The sequence below is a fragment of the Dipodomys merriami genome, unplaced genomic scaffold (genome assembly GCF_024711535.1).
Source record: "Dipodomys merriami isolate MVZ:Mamm:240054 unplaced genomic scaffold, mDipMer1.0.p SCAF_24, whole genome shotgun sequence".
Lineage (NCBI taxonomy): Eukaryota > Metazoa > Chordata > Mammalia > Rodentia > Heteromyidae > Dipodomys > Dipodomys merriami.
The window spans coordinates 19,253,697-19,267,169 of NW_027203826.1; the positions used below are offsets into that span (position 1 = coordinate 19,253,697).

The following is a 13,473-nucleotide window of genomic DNA, read 5'->3' on the forward strand; positions in this document are numbered from 1 at the left end:
TTCATTGAGAATCTAATCTACTGGTTGGTCTTTAACCAAGGCGGTAGGAAGAACAGGTTGCTAGAACTATGAACCCATGTCTGACTCAGCTCCCTGAAGAGAACAAAGATGCTAGTCTGATACCAGTGTTGGCAGGTAGATGTGTCACTGAGCCGTTCTAACCTGAGACAGGGTAGCACATAGCTGAGGAGAGGAAGGGCATCAGAACCACTGAAGATAGTTGAGGATGGAAAGCTTGGACTAGAAGTGCCTCAGATAAAGCATGGATACCAGTCGCTTTGGACTTGACCATGCCTGAAAGCATTTAAACCCACTGTAGAATCAAGAAATCTAGTCCATTTTGTTTATTTGACAAGAAATAAGCAAGCCGTTTATTCTGTAAACTGAGAAAGGCCTGCAGACTCCAAGACTCCCAAGATGGGAGCTTCTAGCATGGCCTGCATTCCTTGTCCCTAAGTTAGTGTCAGGCTTGATGGAGGTTGGTGAACTGGGGACCACAGTTCTGGGGCTGCCTCTCCTGGGAAGCCGTTTGGTCCCCAGGTGGAGTAGGGCCTCCTCCCGTGGGCTTTTGTTGTGATCCTTGGAACACTGGCTCATCGTTTTCCACAGCTGTGCTCTCTGAGCTCTGGAGATGTGGGCACCCTAGCTGTAAGGACCGCTCCATGTGGTGAATAGGAGCCTGGGCCCAGGTTGCGGAAGGGGGAGAGAGCCAGGCGTAGTGGATGGCTGAGCGTCGGCGGGAGAGCCCCCCTCCCCCATGCCCTCAGGACTAGCAGGGCAGCTGTGGAGCCCTGGCTCGGTGGGCGTAGAATCTGAGCCAGTCCCAGCAGTCCCTTCCTCAGGGTCCAACACTGCGACCTGGCCAAAGCCACAGCCCGTGAGAGCCGGGCAGAGCCACTTGCCAAGGAAGGCTGTTGCCATTTCTAAGCAGGTGCTCTGGCTCCATAGGAAAGAGAAACTATTGAGGATGGTGGGGAGGGAGCGAGGGAGGATTGGACTTGGATAGCTCCAGAACTAGCCTGAGGATTGGGGGTAGGGAGTGGCTCGTGCAGATGCACTGGGTAGCTATTGCCAGGTAAGTCTGATGGATAATTCCGGCTCCATACCCCCACCACCCCTTTCTGCGTGCTGGTCTGCACTCACGGTGCTGGCTTTATAACCTGCAGGAGGGGGGGAGATAATGCCATGGTCTGCCTTGGAGCTCCACCCCACTTCCCAGGGCAGGGCCCAGGAGCCGCAGCGTGGCGAGGGAGGATGCGGCTGGTCAGACCACGGCCCGTGAGTCCTGCCTCTTGTGCATCCCAGGCTCGTCGCTGGACCTGGAGGTGAGTGCTGTAGTGTCCCTCCCAGATGCTGGCTTGCAGCCTTAACGACCCCGACAGCACTTGGGAATGTGTGCAGAGCAGGTGGACAGTAAGGGTGGGCACAACTACACATCCTGAGTTTCCAGGTTAACCTAGATTCCAAAATTCAAGATGCTCTTCCTTGTCCTGCCTCAAGTCTGGGGACACCAGAGGGGGCCCCAGGGCCCCAGGGGTCACCCCACTACCGTCACCCCTCAGGACGCCTGCAGCGAGGCAGGGCACTACCTGCTCTTCCCGGGGAAAGTGAGCACCTGGGTCCCCAGGACCCTTTGCCTGACCTCAGGCCTCCAGCCCTGCATCAGGGTGATGACCTTGGCACCAAGACCCAGGGCACCAACCTAAGGCCCGCCTCCTGGGAAGGAGGTGGTGGCGGGGAAGGGTAGGTGTGTGTGTTGGGGGGGGGTAGCTGTGACCTGCCCTACCCGCAGACACCCCCTCCACCCCTTTCTCACCCCTCCCCCCTTCCCCGCTTTTGCAGTGAAGAACTCCTTCCTGGCAGACTGGCAAGCCTGGTCACCTCCAGGTCCCAGCGCCTGCCCTCCCGCCGACCGGCTGTGCGTGGCCCGCCTGCTCCTCCACAACCTCAGAGAGGTGGTTTAAAAGGGCGTGCGGACTGCAATGACCCGATCCTCCGACTCTGCAGGTGGCTTTTGAACGCCCCTCCCCTGCCCCTTGTCCAAAGTCAGTACTGCGCACCCAGTGCACCCAGCGCAGTGCCTTCTGCCAGCAGGGGAGAACACGGGTTCTACAAGGAAACAAACCATGCCTTGCACACGCGGTGTCTCTGCTGTGCCCTCGATGTTGTTACAGTCCCTGCATTTTACGAAACCTGGTGTGTGTGCCGCCTTCTCCCTCCAATTGACAACACCGCCCTCTGCACAGCCCTGGAGTGATGCTGCTCTTCTGAGCGAGCGCGCACGTGTGTGTTTGTGTTTGTGTGTGTGTGTGTGCGTGCGTGCGTGTTGAGCCAGTCTTCATATCTTCTCTTGTGCCCACATATCCTGCAGCCTTAGGACTCCCCCAGGTTTCTGCCTTGACCCCAGCCTGGACCCCAACCCCAGAGGTTCTCCCAACCTCCCCCCTGCTCCGTTGCAGGCCTTCAAGACGAGTGAAGTTCAAGTGATCTCAGAACTCAGCAACTCAGACTGGAAAGAACTTGAGCTTTGCATTTTAATAACTTAAGACTGACACATGGCCATGCACTTGCACAGAGTCCCAGGCCCTGGTCAGTGTCCAAGCAGGATGGCTGTCCCCATTCTCTGTGGCCTCCCCGCCGCCTGCCCGCCCACCCACAGCTGCCACCAGGGAGGTCTGGACAGGAATCTGCAGCTGGGGCCCAGCCAGACACCAGCTGCAGCCCTGTCTCCCAGCCGGACAGGAGAACAAAGGCCAGGCCCGGCTGCCGCACCTCAGCCTCCGCGGGGCAGAGGCGCAGCCTGGGCTGGGCTGACCTCCCAGTGCCTGCAGCCTGGCCACCTTGGTTGTGCTTCTCTGAAACTGGCTAGAGTTTCCCCCCGCCCCATCTTTATATAGCATGCAAATTTCCTAGAAATTCTTAATATTCTGGACGCCAGATCACATCTCGTAGATGTTCCCACTGCCAGGAGGAGCATAAAACTCTAGTCAGGCCACACATCCTGATGTTTGGTCTGGATATATGCTTCCTGGCTGTGACTAAGGGCAGGGGACGCTGTGCCCTGTCTGCAAAAGGTGCAGAGGTGGTGTGTGGGAGAGAGGAGAGCTGTGGCTGAGAGGGAAGGGGCAAGGCCGAGGGTGGGGGGCGGGGGGGTGGGGGGCACTCCGGTTCTGGAGGGCTGGAGGCGGGGGGGGGGGGCTTTTCAAGGTGCGGGAAGGACCTGCGACTTCTCCCTCCATTGGCCGCCTGGGTCACAGAAGGAGCAGTTGTTATTTTCCTTTCCCCTGTTCTGCATAAATTAATGGCCTCAAATGAAATACAGATAGGCTCCTTGCTGTCTGTCTGGTGGCCCATCCACAAAGCCTCAGAGCCTGGACGCCACTGGGATCTGTGTTTTTTTGGTCCACAAAGCAGCAGTGCGCACGGTATTCCCCAGGCACCTCCCCCGTGGGACGGGGCCAGGGGAGCAGGGAGGGGAGGCCACCTCCGGGTCACCGCGGGACAGGCCTCTGCCTCAGGACACGGACTGATAAGCTCTCCGAGTGGGCTAGCAGCTCCTGAATGTGAGACAGACCCAGCCCAGCCACCTTGGCCCCGTTCACCTCCAGAATCTCGTCCCCCACCCCAAGCAGTCCTGAGTACAGCTTGGCAGTGTCCAGGTCGGCCATCTCCTGCACGTAGAGCCCTGCGGAGAGGGGGAGGTGAGTGAGGGGGGCAGTGGGAGGGGAAGGGGAAGGGGTGCATTTAGGGCACACTCACACACACACCACAACCGGCCTCTATGATGGAACATGTCTCCAATCTCCTCCTGAGATGAGCTGTTATAAAGAGAAACGGGTGTGTGTGTGTGTGTGTGTGTGTGTGTGTGTGTGTGTACGTGTACTAGGGCTTGTACTCAAGGCCTGGACGCTGTCCCTTAGCTTTTTGCTTTTTTGGTTAATTGGAGAGAGTCTCGCATCTCAGAGCCTGGGCTGGCTTTGAACTGACCCACGCATCATCTCAGAGCCTGGGCTGGCTTTGAACTTTGACCCACGCATCCCAGTCTGAGTAGCTAGGATCCCAGCCATGAACCACCTGGGTGAAAAACTTTTAAAAAAGAAAAAAGCCTGCCAGGTGCCAGACACTTTGCTCAGTGGGAATCCCAGCTGAGTCCTGGCGCTGCTTCTCATGGCCCTGACCCAGAAGCAAGCCTGGAGAGCGTGGGGCGGGGCCGGGTCTTTGGGGGTGGGGGAGTGGCTGAGGTCAGGGGGTTTACTTCACAGAACTGAGGAGGGCAGAACTGGCTCTCACCTTTAGCTTCCTCCCAGGTGGGTCCTTGGGATTTGGAAGCATCTAGACCAAAGCCAAGGAAAAATAACAATTCTACCCACGCACGTGAAAGGGTAGAAAGCGCTGAGCAAGTGTGTTTCTCTGTGTGAGGCTGGGGGGCGGGGGGGGCTGGCTTCCCTTGGTCACACTGGCCACTCAGCGCAGGGCTCTTGCCTGCCAGCTGCTCCCCCCCACCTGCCCCAGGCATGAAGGTGGTGCAGACTCCTGGGGAGCCCTGCCGCCATGCTGTCACGCCCCTGCTGAAGGAGCACCAGTGTCTTAGAGCGCACCTGCTACAGGGCTGCAGAGAAAGCCGTGGACCTCCCTCTTTGTCTCTTGGCCAGGCCAAGCCTGTGAAGCAATGCTTAGTCACCCCCTGACCACGCCCGTCTGCCACCCTGGCCGCACAGGGCTCTTGCTCAGACCTTGCCCTGTCTTTTCTTTCTCTTTCTTGCTCAGTCTCTGTGCTAGTGGTGTGGGGAGAGGGCAGTGAGGGGTAGCAAGAAAGGCAGGTGGGGGTATTGATAAAACCCCAAAGAGTGCAGCCGGGCCAGACCAGGCACCCACATCGCTGGAGCCATTTTGAGGAGAGCCGGGTAGGTCTTCCAGCTGAAAGTCATGGCAAAGTGTGGCCGCCAGGGTGCTCTTGCAGGCATTTGCCATGTGCTGGAGGTGGCTTTCGGGAGGATGCACGGTCTCCGTGTTGTAGTAAATTAAAAGGCAAAGCCTGTGTTCTCACGGATGGTTCAGCCTCCATTGGATGTGACAGCTTGTGCGTGAGATGCCTTTTAGCAAAGAGCCAGAGCAGCCCCAGCCCCAGCCGCTCCGAGTCCCCAAGACATGACCTTTGGCTGTTGGAGGGGCGCACGTGAGAGCCAGTAACACGGCACTGCGTGTGCAGAGAGCCCTGTAGATGCCAGGAGCGCTCCTGCGCAGAGCCAACCCAGTACGAAGTATCCAGGGAGGAAGATGAGGACAGAACCAAGGAGCCCTTGGTCATTACAAATGCCACGTATCAGACGTCCGTGACACATGCGGGGAAGAGGCTCACTACGTACAGAAGGGACCAAGGGGACATTGGGGAGGGTGTTGGGGGACAGGACAACACCACGTTATCCTTGCTGTCATGTCGGCAGATGAATGAAGACTACACTGGTCCCTGTCTGGGGTTCCATTCCTCAAATATACCTTCTCTTTCCTCTGCACCTTATTTCAAAGGGCATAAGTACCCTGCAAAAAGTTGCTTAGTCTGCCTCAGTGGTGCTGGGGCACACACCTGCTGTCTCTCTCTGTCTGACTCCAGAAGGCCTGTCTGGAAGGACTGGGCTGACTTGGCCTATGAGGAGAAGGCTACAGGAAGAGGCTGTGGCTGACCATCGGGGAGCACTGGACAACGCTCCCAGTGCCCTCTCCCCGCCCCAAGGGACAGGGAGCCCCTCCCTCTCATCTCCAGCCTATCTGCAAGCAGCAGATCATTAACACAGCAGCCCACATCCCTGTTTAACTAAATCACACAATGCCACACCCTGCTTTGAACCCTCCTGTGGCCCCCACATCACTGAGGTCATAGTCCCCAAGGATAGCACAGAATGTCACCTTTCTAAACATTTTTTTTTCAGTTGTGGGGCTTGAACTCAGGGCCTGGGCACGGTCCCTCAGCTCTTCAGCTCAAGGCTAGCGCTCTACCACTTGAGCCACAGCGCCACTTCTGGTTTTCTGGGTAGTTTATTGGAGATAAGAGTCTCACAGACTTTCCTGCCCGGGCTGGCTTTGAACTGTGATCCTCAGATCTCAACCTCCTGAGTAGCTAGGATTACAGGCGTGAGCCACGGGCGCCTGGCAGAATATCACCTTTCTTAGCTCAGCTCTAAGCCTGACCTCCATGAAGTTCCTCCAGCAGAACAAATTCATCGCTCTCGGGGCCTTTGCATCTTCCCCATCTCCCATGACTCCTCCTTCCCTCCTTCCATCTCCATCTCTGCTCAAATGTCACCTTGAAAAAGCCTGTTGACGCCATTAGCCATACCTGCTTTATTTATATTTGCTTTTTTCATATTGTTTTCCCTCTTTCATATGTGTGTTGTATTATATATAAGGCAAATGTGTTGTAGGGATGTATGTTCTGCCCTGTATGCTGCAGTAACCCCCAATATCCACAACATGCACTTGGTGCTCAATATGTGTATTTGTTGAGATACTGAGTGATTGTACAGACTTGAGAACCCCTGTGGTGGTCTGCAAACCTGACAGCAAGCGGACTAATTCTAGGCTAAACAACCCTGGCCCAGGAGAGCAAAGCATGGGACTAAGCCCGTAGGCCTGGTTGCATAGGCTCCAGAGTGAGTCTTTCTGTATCTTTTCTCCTGCTGCTGCCCTCTTTACTCCCCAGCAAACCTGCCTACCTTCCCCACGCATCCTGACAATGTCAGGGTTTCTTGCTCTCAGATGCATTCTGGACTCTAACCTTGAATGAAGGCCAGGAACGTGAGCTTGGCTGGGCAGGGCAGGAATGAGAACTGGCTAAGGTGCAGAATAAGGAGATGAGCTAGCTCCTCTCCCCCCTCCCAGCGCCAAATCAAGGTAGCAGGTAGCTCTGCTGGAGGCCCGGTTCCAGGAGCCATCTGAACACAACCTCTGGAGCTGGCTGAGGGCCGTGTACAGGCTGCACAGACAGGCAGGCACACTCGACATGCCCAGACAGACTGGAGCTGGAGGAAGGAACCCTTGCAACATCGACCACATCAAAGGGAAAGCTGAGAGGCAAGCACAGACAATTTCCCTCAGCTTCTCCCCGGAAAAGATGGCCTCCAAGATTCTGATTTCAAGATGTCATCCGTCAGCAGGAGGGCAGTGGAGTCCAACCTGCCAACTCTACCCTCCCCAGCCCTCACCCCCCCCCCCCACAGCTGCAGTTGCCTGGGGCAAAGTCCCGCTGCAGGTATGGGCTTCTGTGGTCTTGATACCTGGGGAAAACCCTGCTCCCTGGGGGTTGGGAGATGGGTGAGGGGAGAGGGCTAGTCCTGCAACTGAGAGGCGGTTCCACGGCTCAGCTAGGGACCAGAACCAACTAAGCACACCCCAGAGGCACTGCTGGGGTGCAAAGAGTAACAGGAGGTCATACCTGAGTCCCGACGCCCATTCCCATAAGCCACGCAGAAGCCAAAGGTGCCCTCACGGGGGCGCTGCAGCTGCAACTGATTCGTGCCATCTGGGAACACCTCTGCCACCCGGCCCACGGCGCGAACCAGGCTCGGGGCGCCCACATCCTCCACGCTGAGGGTGCGCCGGGGAGGGCCCTTGGCTGACCTGTGATGGAACCAGAGAGAGAGAGACAGTGAGGATGCAGGGCTGGGCGGCGGGATCTAGCCTTATCTTGGCTTTAAGATAATGGTGCTTCTCAGACTTAAGAGTCTGGTGCTAGCGGCTGGGTTTCCTCTGACAGCTATCACAGAGAACATCCTGGAGTGCAGAGGGGTGCATCTGCCAGAGGCCTCTCTATTCTGATACAGAGACAGCACTCCCCCCACCAAGAGTAGTACGCTCTCAATTTTTGGGTAGAGACTAGTAAGAGCCGAGGGAAACTCCACTGTCTTACAGCATTTCCACGAGGGAAGGGATGTTCTGAAACGCATCCTTAGAGAACAGTAGCTCAGAGCACCTCTGCAAAGAGCTAAGGGCTCAGGGACTATTGTGGGGAGATCTTAGGTCTTCATGTTGATTTCAAGATGTCCTCAGCCATCCAAAGGAGAGGACAGCAAGCCTGCCAGCTCTTGCCTCTCTGGCAGCCTCACGCCTCCTCAGTGCTCACCTGCACGCGTAAGGGCAGCTCCTGTGCCATCTGTCTGTCCATACATGTGATTTACTGACAGAGAGGCCCAGGTAGCCTGCCTCACTTAAAGGGACGTGTTCAGGGCCATGATGGTGTAGTTGGCGTTATAGCTCTACTACTATTCTGAGTTTATTCTTCATGCAATTTGTGCCAACACTTACCTGCCAGGTGTGTTGGGGTCCCCTGGTTCCTCTACCAGGTAGACATTGGACCGGTCTCCCTTGCTGCCCAGCAGAGAATGGAGGTTCTGAAAAGAGACAGTTTTCTGATGTTTATGGGAGGGTGACACCTGGTGGTCAAGATTCAGTATTGCAGGTGATAAGAGCCCTTTGGGAAGGGGTTGACCGGGAACTTATCCCAACCATGAACCTGAGGGCCCTCTAAGAAATCAAAGGCGCAAGCTTTAGTCATCAAATCGGAGTGCTTGGCAGGGCTTACTATACGGGCCATCGAAAGTATCAGGTACTGGGGGTCTCACTTCCTAGTAGTCTATTACTGAGCGACACTTTCAGCCCCATTGTTCACTTTATTTTTAGGATAGTGTCTCTCCTGGCCTGTGTAGGCTTCCTGTTGTTGCTGGAATCATAGGCATACCACGGTGTCTAGTTTCCCTTCCACTGGAGATGGAATTTCAGACTTTTCTGCCAGCACTGGCCTAGAACTGAGATTCTCCATATCTCAGGCTCCCATGTAGCTAGGATTACAAGCACAAACCACCAACGCCTCACTCTTAGCCTTTCTTGGGCTGGTGGCTTTCTGTCTGTTTACTTAGATTAAACTGCTTCTGTGTGACACAAGCAGTGTCACTTTCCTTGGTGTGTTCACGGTGAATGCATTTGAAGCTCTGATGGCAATAAACCAAGGTGCCACAGCTCAGACAATAGACAAATCTAAGTCCATGAGAAGATTGGCTCCCAAGGTGATCTGAGTAAAGGCCTTTCTTCCTAGCTTGCCATCTGCAGCTGCTTCTTCACCTTCCACTCATTGGCTGTCAGCTATTTATTGAACACCAGCCACAGGGTGGGTACTATCCTTGGTAAAGGCAGGCACTGACTTTCACTGGGCCTGCATTCTACTCCCTCTGTAGCCTGAGAAATAAGCAGCTCCTATACCCCCAGGCCACAGTCACCTACCTCATTCTGCCCAGAGCAGGGGACAAGGACAGAAGAAACACAGGACTTGGAAACTGTTGGAACAGAACAAGGTTTCCAGAGGCCTGGTTGAGTTGGTTGGTTGGCTTGCTAGGACTGGCATGGAGAGGGGGAGGGGAGAAGAAGAAGTTTAGCTCCCAGCATTCACTTACTCACTCAGTGTGTACTGAGTGCACCTTGTACGGAATGTAGCTACTGTAAGAGGTGTTGGGAGTATAACAATCTCATTCCAGTGAAGGAAGAGAGATGAAGCACAGGGTGAGACCGTACCACATAGCAGAGGTCGGAGGGTGGAGAGGTGGGAGACACATTCAGGGCAAGATCCACTCTGGCAGTGAGATCTGATTGTATAACGTCACGGAAGTCTACCATAACTGGGGGTGAGAGTAATAGAGAGGGATGAGAAAGGAAAGCAGATAGATGACAGAACCCTGGCAAACTAAGCAGTCTCAACTTGATTCCGAATGTACTAAACGACCAAGGACTGCCATCTAATAAGGATTCAGCCAGACTTACAGATCAGAAAGAATACTGCAGCAAGGATGCCAGCCAAATGTCACTAGAGTAATCTAGGTATAAAGTGATTTGTGTCTTGACTAAAAGAGTCACTATGACCATGGAGAGTGAGTGTGCTCTGCATTCTCCAGGACTTGGCTGAGGTGGCAAAGTTGAGGGAGAGGGGGGAGGGGGAATGAGCCCAGGCCCCCGGTCCTGGATGCGGGAGCCTGTCTCGTGGGTCAACTGTGGTCAGTACTGCCTCTCGGCTACACCATTGCTGGCATCATGACCCCTAGCCTGGGGCCCCGAGGACTCACCAGATGCAAGGATTGTAATGACGGGACTCTCTTCACTTTAGGGGTGCCGGTGTGTGAAGCTGGGCCTGGCGCCATGGGCTGCAGCTGCTCCATACTGTAGCTACGAGATTTGCCCATCTTGGGCTGCGAAGTATGACCCAAGGCTGAGAAAAGTTTTTTCAGCCCCAGAGCAGAGACAATGCTGTTGCTTCTTTTCTTTTTCCCATCAGAAGGGGCAGCTGAGGGTGGCCTGGGCTCTGCTCTGGCCCCTGGTGGTGCTCTGTAACACAAGAATGGTCGTGAGGTGGCTGGAGACTGCCAGGGAGGCAAGAGAAGGCTGCATCCAGGGGTCCCAGAAGATCCAGTGCCAATGCCCTTGGGGCAGAGGGGAGGCTAGAGATGTGGGCTCCGCCAGGTGCTCTCCTCTAGGGAGCCTAACTCAGGCAAGTCCCTTCCATAGACACAGCCAGGAGGCCACTCATTCACTCCGTCATTCAGTATTTCTCAAGAGCCTGCTGTACGTGGTGTCAGGGACAAACAAGGTTCTTGTTCTCAGCAGCTTATCAACAACACAGAGGAAAACCATCAGTGACTGGCATGTGAGTTGAAGCAGAGAATGACCAGGCATTTGTTGTAAATAATGACCAAGGAAGACCATCTTTTAACTGAGAGCCCAGTGGCAAGCCGGAGCCAGGCTGGGAACCTGCAGATGCAGGGTGCAGTCGAAAATACCTTGGCTAGAGCAGGAGGAGGCTGGGCCAAGCCACAGGGCCTTGTACACAGGAGGAAGAGGGACAGAGGCACAAGATGAGACCAGACAGGCAGGTAGAGGTGGGCCGACTGAACAGAATGCAGTCAACCACAGTACAAGGGCTTTAAATTCCACTCCGAGTGGAAAACTCATTGCAGGGTTTTATGCAGGAGAATGACATTATTTGGTTAAAGGTGACACCATTTACTACTGAGCACCAAGAATGAAGACAGGGGGCAGCAGGAGAGTATAGATGGAGGGTGATGACAGCAAATGAGAGCAGATGCTGGAGAGGATTTCCAGTGGGCTAGAGTGGGAGAGAGCAGAGGAAGCAGGTCTAGGGCCTGAGTACCGTGCGAACAGCAGCACTTTGGCTTTTGCTGGGAAGGAGACATGGGAGAAGCAGTTCTATAGCTTGTGCAGTTGATTCCAGGGGAGATGTCCAGACAAACCTGGAGCTCTGGTGAGCACACAGGGCTGGAGGCTGTGGGCAATATCTGGTCACTGGGTGTGGTATATGGCAGGAGCGGGAAGGCCCTGGCCAGAGCACTGGGCTCACTGAGGCTGAGGTCAGCTGAAGGAATTCCACAGGGCAAAGCCGCAGGTTTCCCCCCCACCCTCCAACCCTCACAGTGTCTCTCCGGGAATGCAACAGAGAAGAGAAACAGTCTTCTTGGGGTGATGGTTGTCCATTTCCAAGCCCAAAGTCAGGAGCAGGTCCTCCCAGTAGGAAATCTCCCTGGAGCACCCTGGGTGCTGGGACCAGTGGCTGAGGCTTCAGTGACTGAATAACCAGGCACATCAGATGCAAAGAACTAGGAAAGGGGTATCGGGGTACCAGGGCATTGTGTAGTAGCTCTTGGAGGAGGGTCCAGGGGACCTTTCCCCACCAGAGCCCTCTACTGTGGTCTGAGCTCTGCTGTCACTCACCCAGGTGGCACATGTCCTCCAGAACTGGGCTCCATCCTCTGCAGAACTCCTTCCAGTTCCTGACTAGACTCAGGCTCCTCTGGGGCTAAGGAGAGGGTGATGCCCATGGAGTTGACGGTGGCAACATCTGCTGAGCCTGGGGAGCCCCGGAGTCCTCCTGCAACAGCCACAGCATCCCTCCTGTGTCAGACTGACCATCTGCACAGACCCAGAAGCAGGAGAGTACGGGAATCTAGAGCAGGTGGGAGCCCCAAGAAGCAGTGGATGGTGGTGGGTGGCTCTCAAATGATCAAGGCCGAGGGCCCAGCCCTGACTGTCCTGCCCTCTACACTGAAAACCAATGACAGAGATCGGCTCTTGTGGGCTGCAGGAACCCCATCACCCCGCACTACACAGTGGACTGGTAAGTACTTAGGTTGATGGTATTGCTTGCAATATAAATCAAGCCCACCAGTATTAAGGGACAATCAGGAACAGAAGAAAATTTTGTGAGCCTGGACAAGGAAGCCAATATAGATTCTTCAGAGCTTTAACAACAGCCATGGCTTTGGGAGCACTTGTGTTATATGCTAGATGATGAGTGAAAGCCCCTGCAGAGATGGCCTGCTGCATTCGTGTGGGACAAGTGCGGTGAGGGTCCTTGCTTAGACAGGAAGACATGGACTGCGGAGGGAGGCAGCGACTCACTCCAGGCCTCACAGCTGAGGAGAGGAGTCTTACCTCTGTCCCAGGCCTCAACTGCCCATAATCACCTGGTGTCTGGATAGAAGCCCTCAGTAGGAAGTGCTTCAGGGCAAGCCCGCCCTCAGGCCCACTCAGGAATCTAGTTGAGCTTGGAGCAGGAGGAGACCTCAGAAGCGGCCCTGTCTGCCCACGGCTTATGTGACCATACAGTGTGAACGGGGGGGGGGGGGGGGGGGGGAGAAGGGGGCAGGGCAGCAGCCACATCCTTGCCAAGTCATTATGAGCTATCATTTCTCTGTCTTCTCCCCCCTCCTCCCCACAGTTCCCAAGCCCAAACCTCAGCCCCAGGCAGTCAGAACCATGGCCCATTAAGCAAGAATGTGTGTGTGGTGGGACAGCTATCTCTGTCTCCCGAGGTCACCTGAGATCACAGCAGTGGAAATAGAGTCTGGATCTGCCAGTCCCTAGAATCTGCCCACAATCCACAGACCCTTTCCAAGGAAAAGAGCTTAGAAATATTTCACCCCATCAGGAACCTTCCAGCCGCTAGCAAGGAGGGGTTTCTGGGAGGGCCACAGAGGCCACTGAGCAGCCCTTGCCTTTAGAAGCTCTGCCTCTTTGCTCTCGGTTTAGCTACCAGAAAGTCTCAAGGGCAAAGTTGCTACTAAAGTAATTCACTTATGCCATTCCCCACAGAACCAGATAGAGCCAGGCATGAACCCAGGTGCTCAGTCAATACTGAGAGTATGTGCATGACACAAACCCAAGGTGTTGGAGGGGGAGGGCTCTAGCCATGTGATGATTGGGCACTTACAGAGGATCCTGGAGTTGCTGCCTCTCCTGTTTTATAGGTGTCAAGTTCCCATAAAACCAGTCCTCCAGCAGCCAGTGAAGCTGGCATTCCCCTACACAGTTCAGCAGGAGGGTATCCAGCTCTCCCTCCAGCCCTGCTGCTCCAGCGGGGAATCAGCTAATCTGCACAGGCAGGCTGATGCTGCATCCTGTTTCCAGACCAGCCTCCCCTGG

At 55.1% G+C, this 13,473-nt stretch overlaps 1 protein-coding gene across 2 annotated transcripts in view; it reads right to left on the reverse strand.

Moving 5' to 3' along the window:
• Positions 1 to 2,531: 2,531 nt before the first annotated feature.
• The window catches only part of Kiaa1614 (KIAA1614 ortholog), a 32,592-nt gene continuing 21,650 nt past the window's right edge, over positions 2,532 to 13,473 (reverse strand). For both annotated transcript variants that reach the window (XM_070034326.1, XM_070034327.1), the window contains exons 6-10: positions 11,764 to 11,920; positions 10,104 to 10,362; positions 8,299 to 8,384; positions 7,430 to 7,614; positions 2,532 to 3,685 (exon numbers count right to left, since the gene is read on the reverse strand). In XM_070034326.1, the coding sequence (XP_069890427.1) occupies positions 3,492 to 3,685; positions 7,430 to 7,614; positions 8,299 to 8,384; positions 10,104 to 10,362; positions 11,764 to 11,920 (881 nt within the window). In that variant the 3' untranslated portion in view covers positions 2,532 to 3,491. The remainder of the gene's footprint in view (positions 3,686 to 7,429; positions 7,615 to 8,298; positions 8,385 to 10,103; positions 10,363 to 11,763; positions 11,921 to 13,473) is intronic.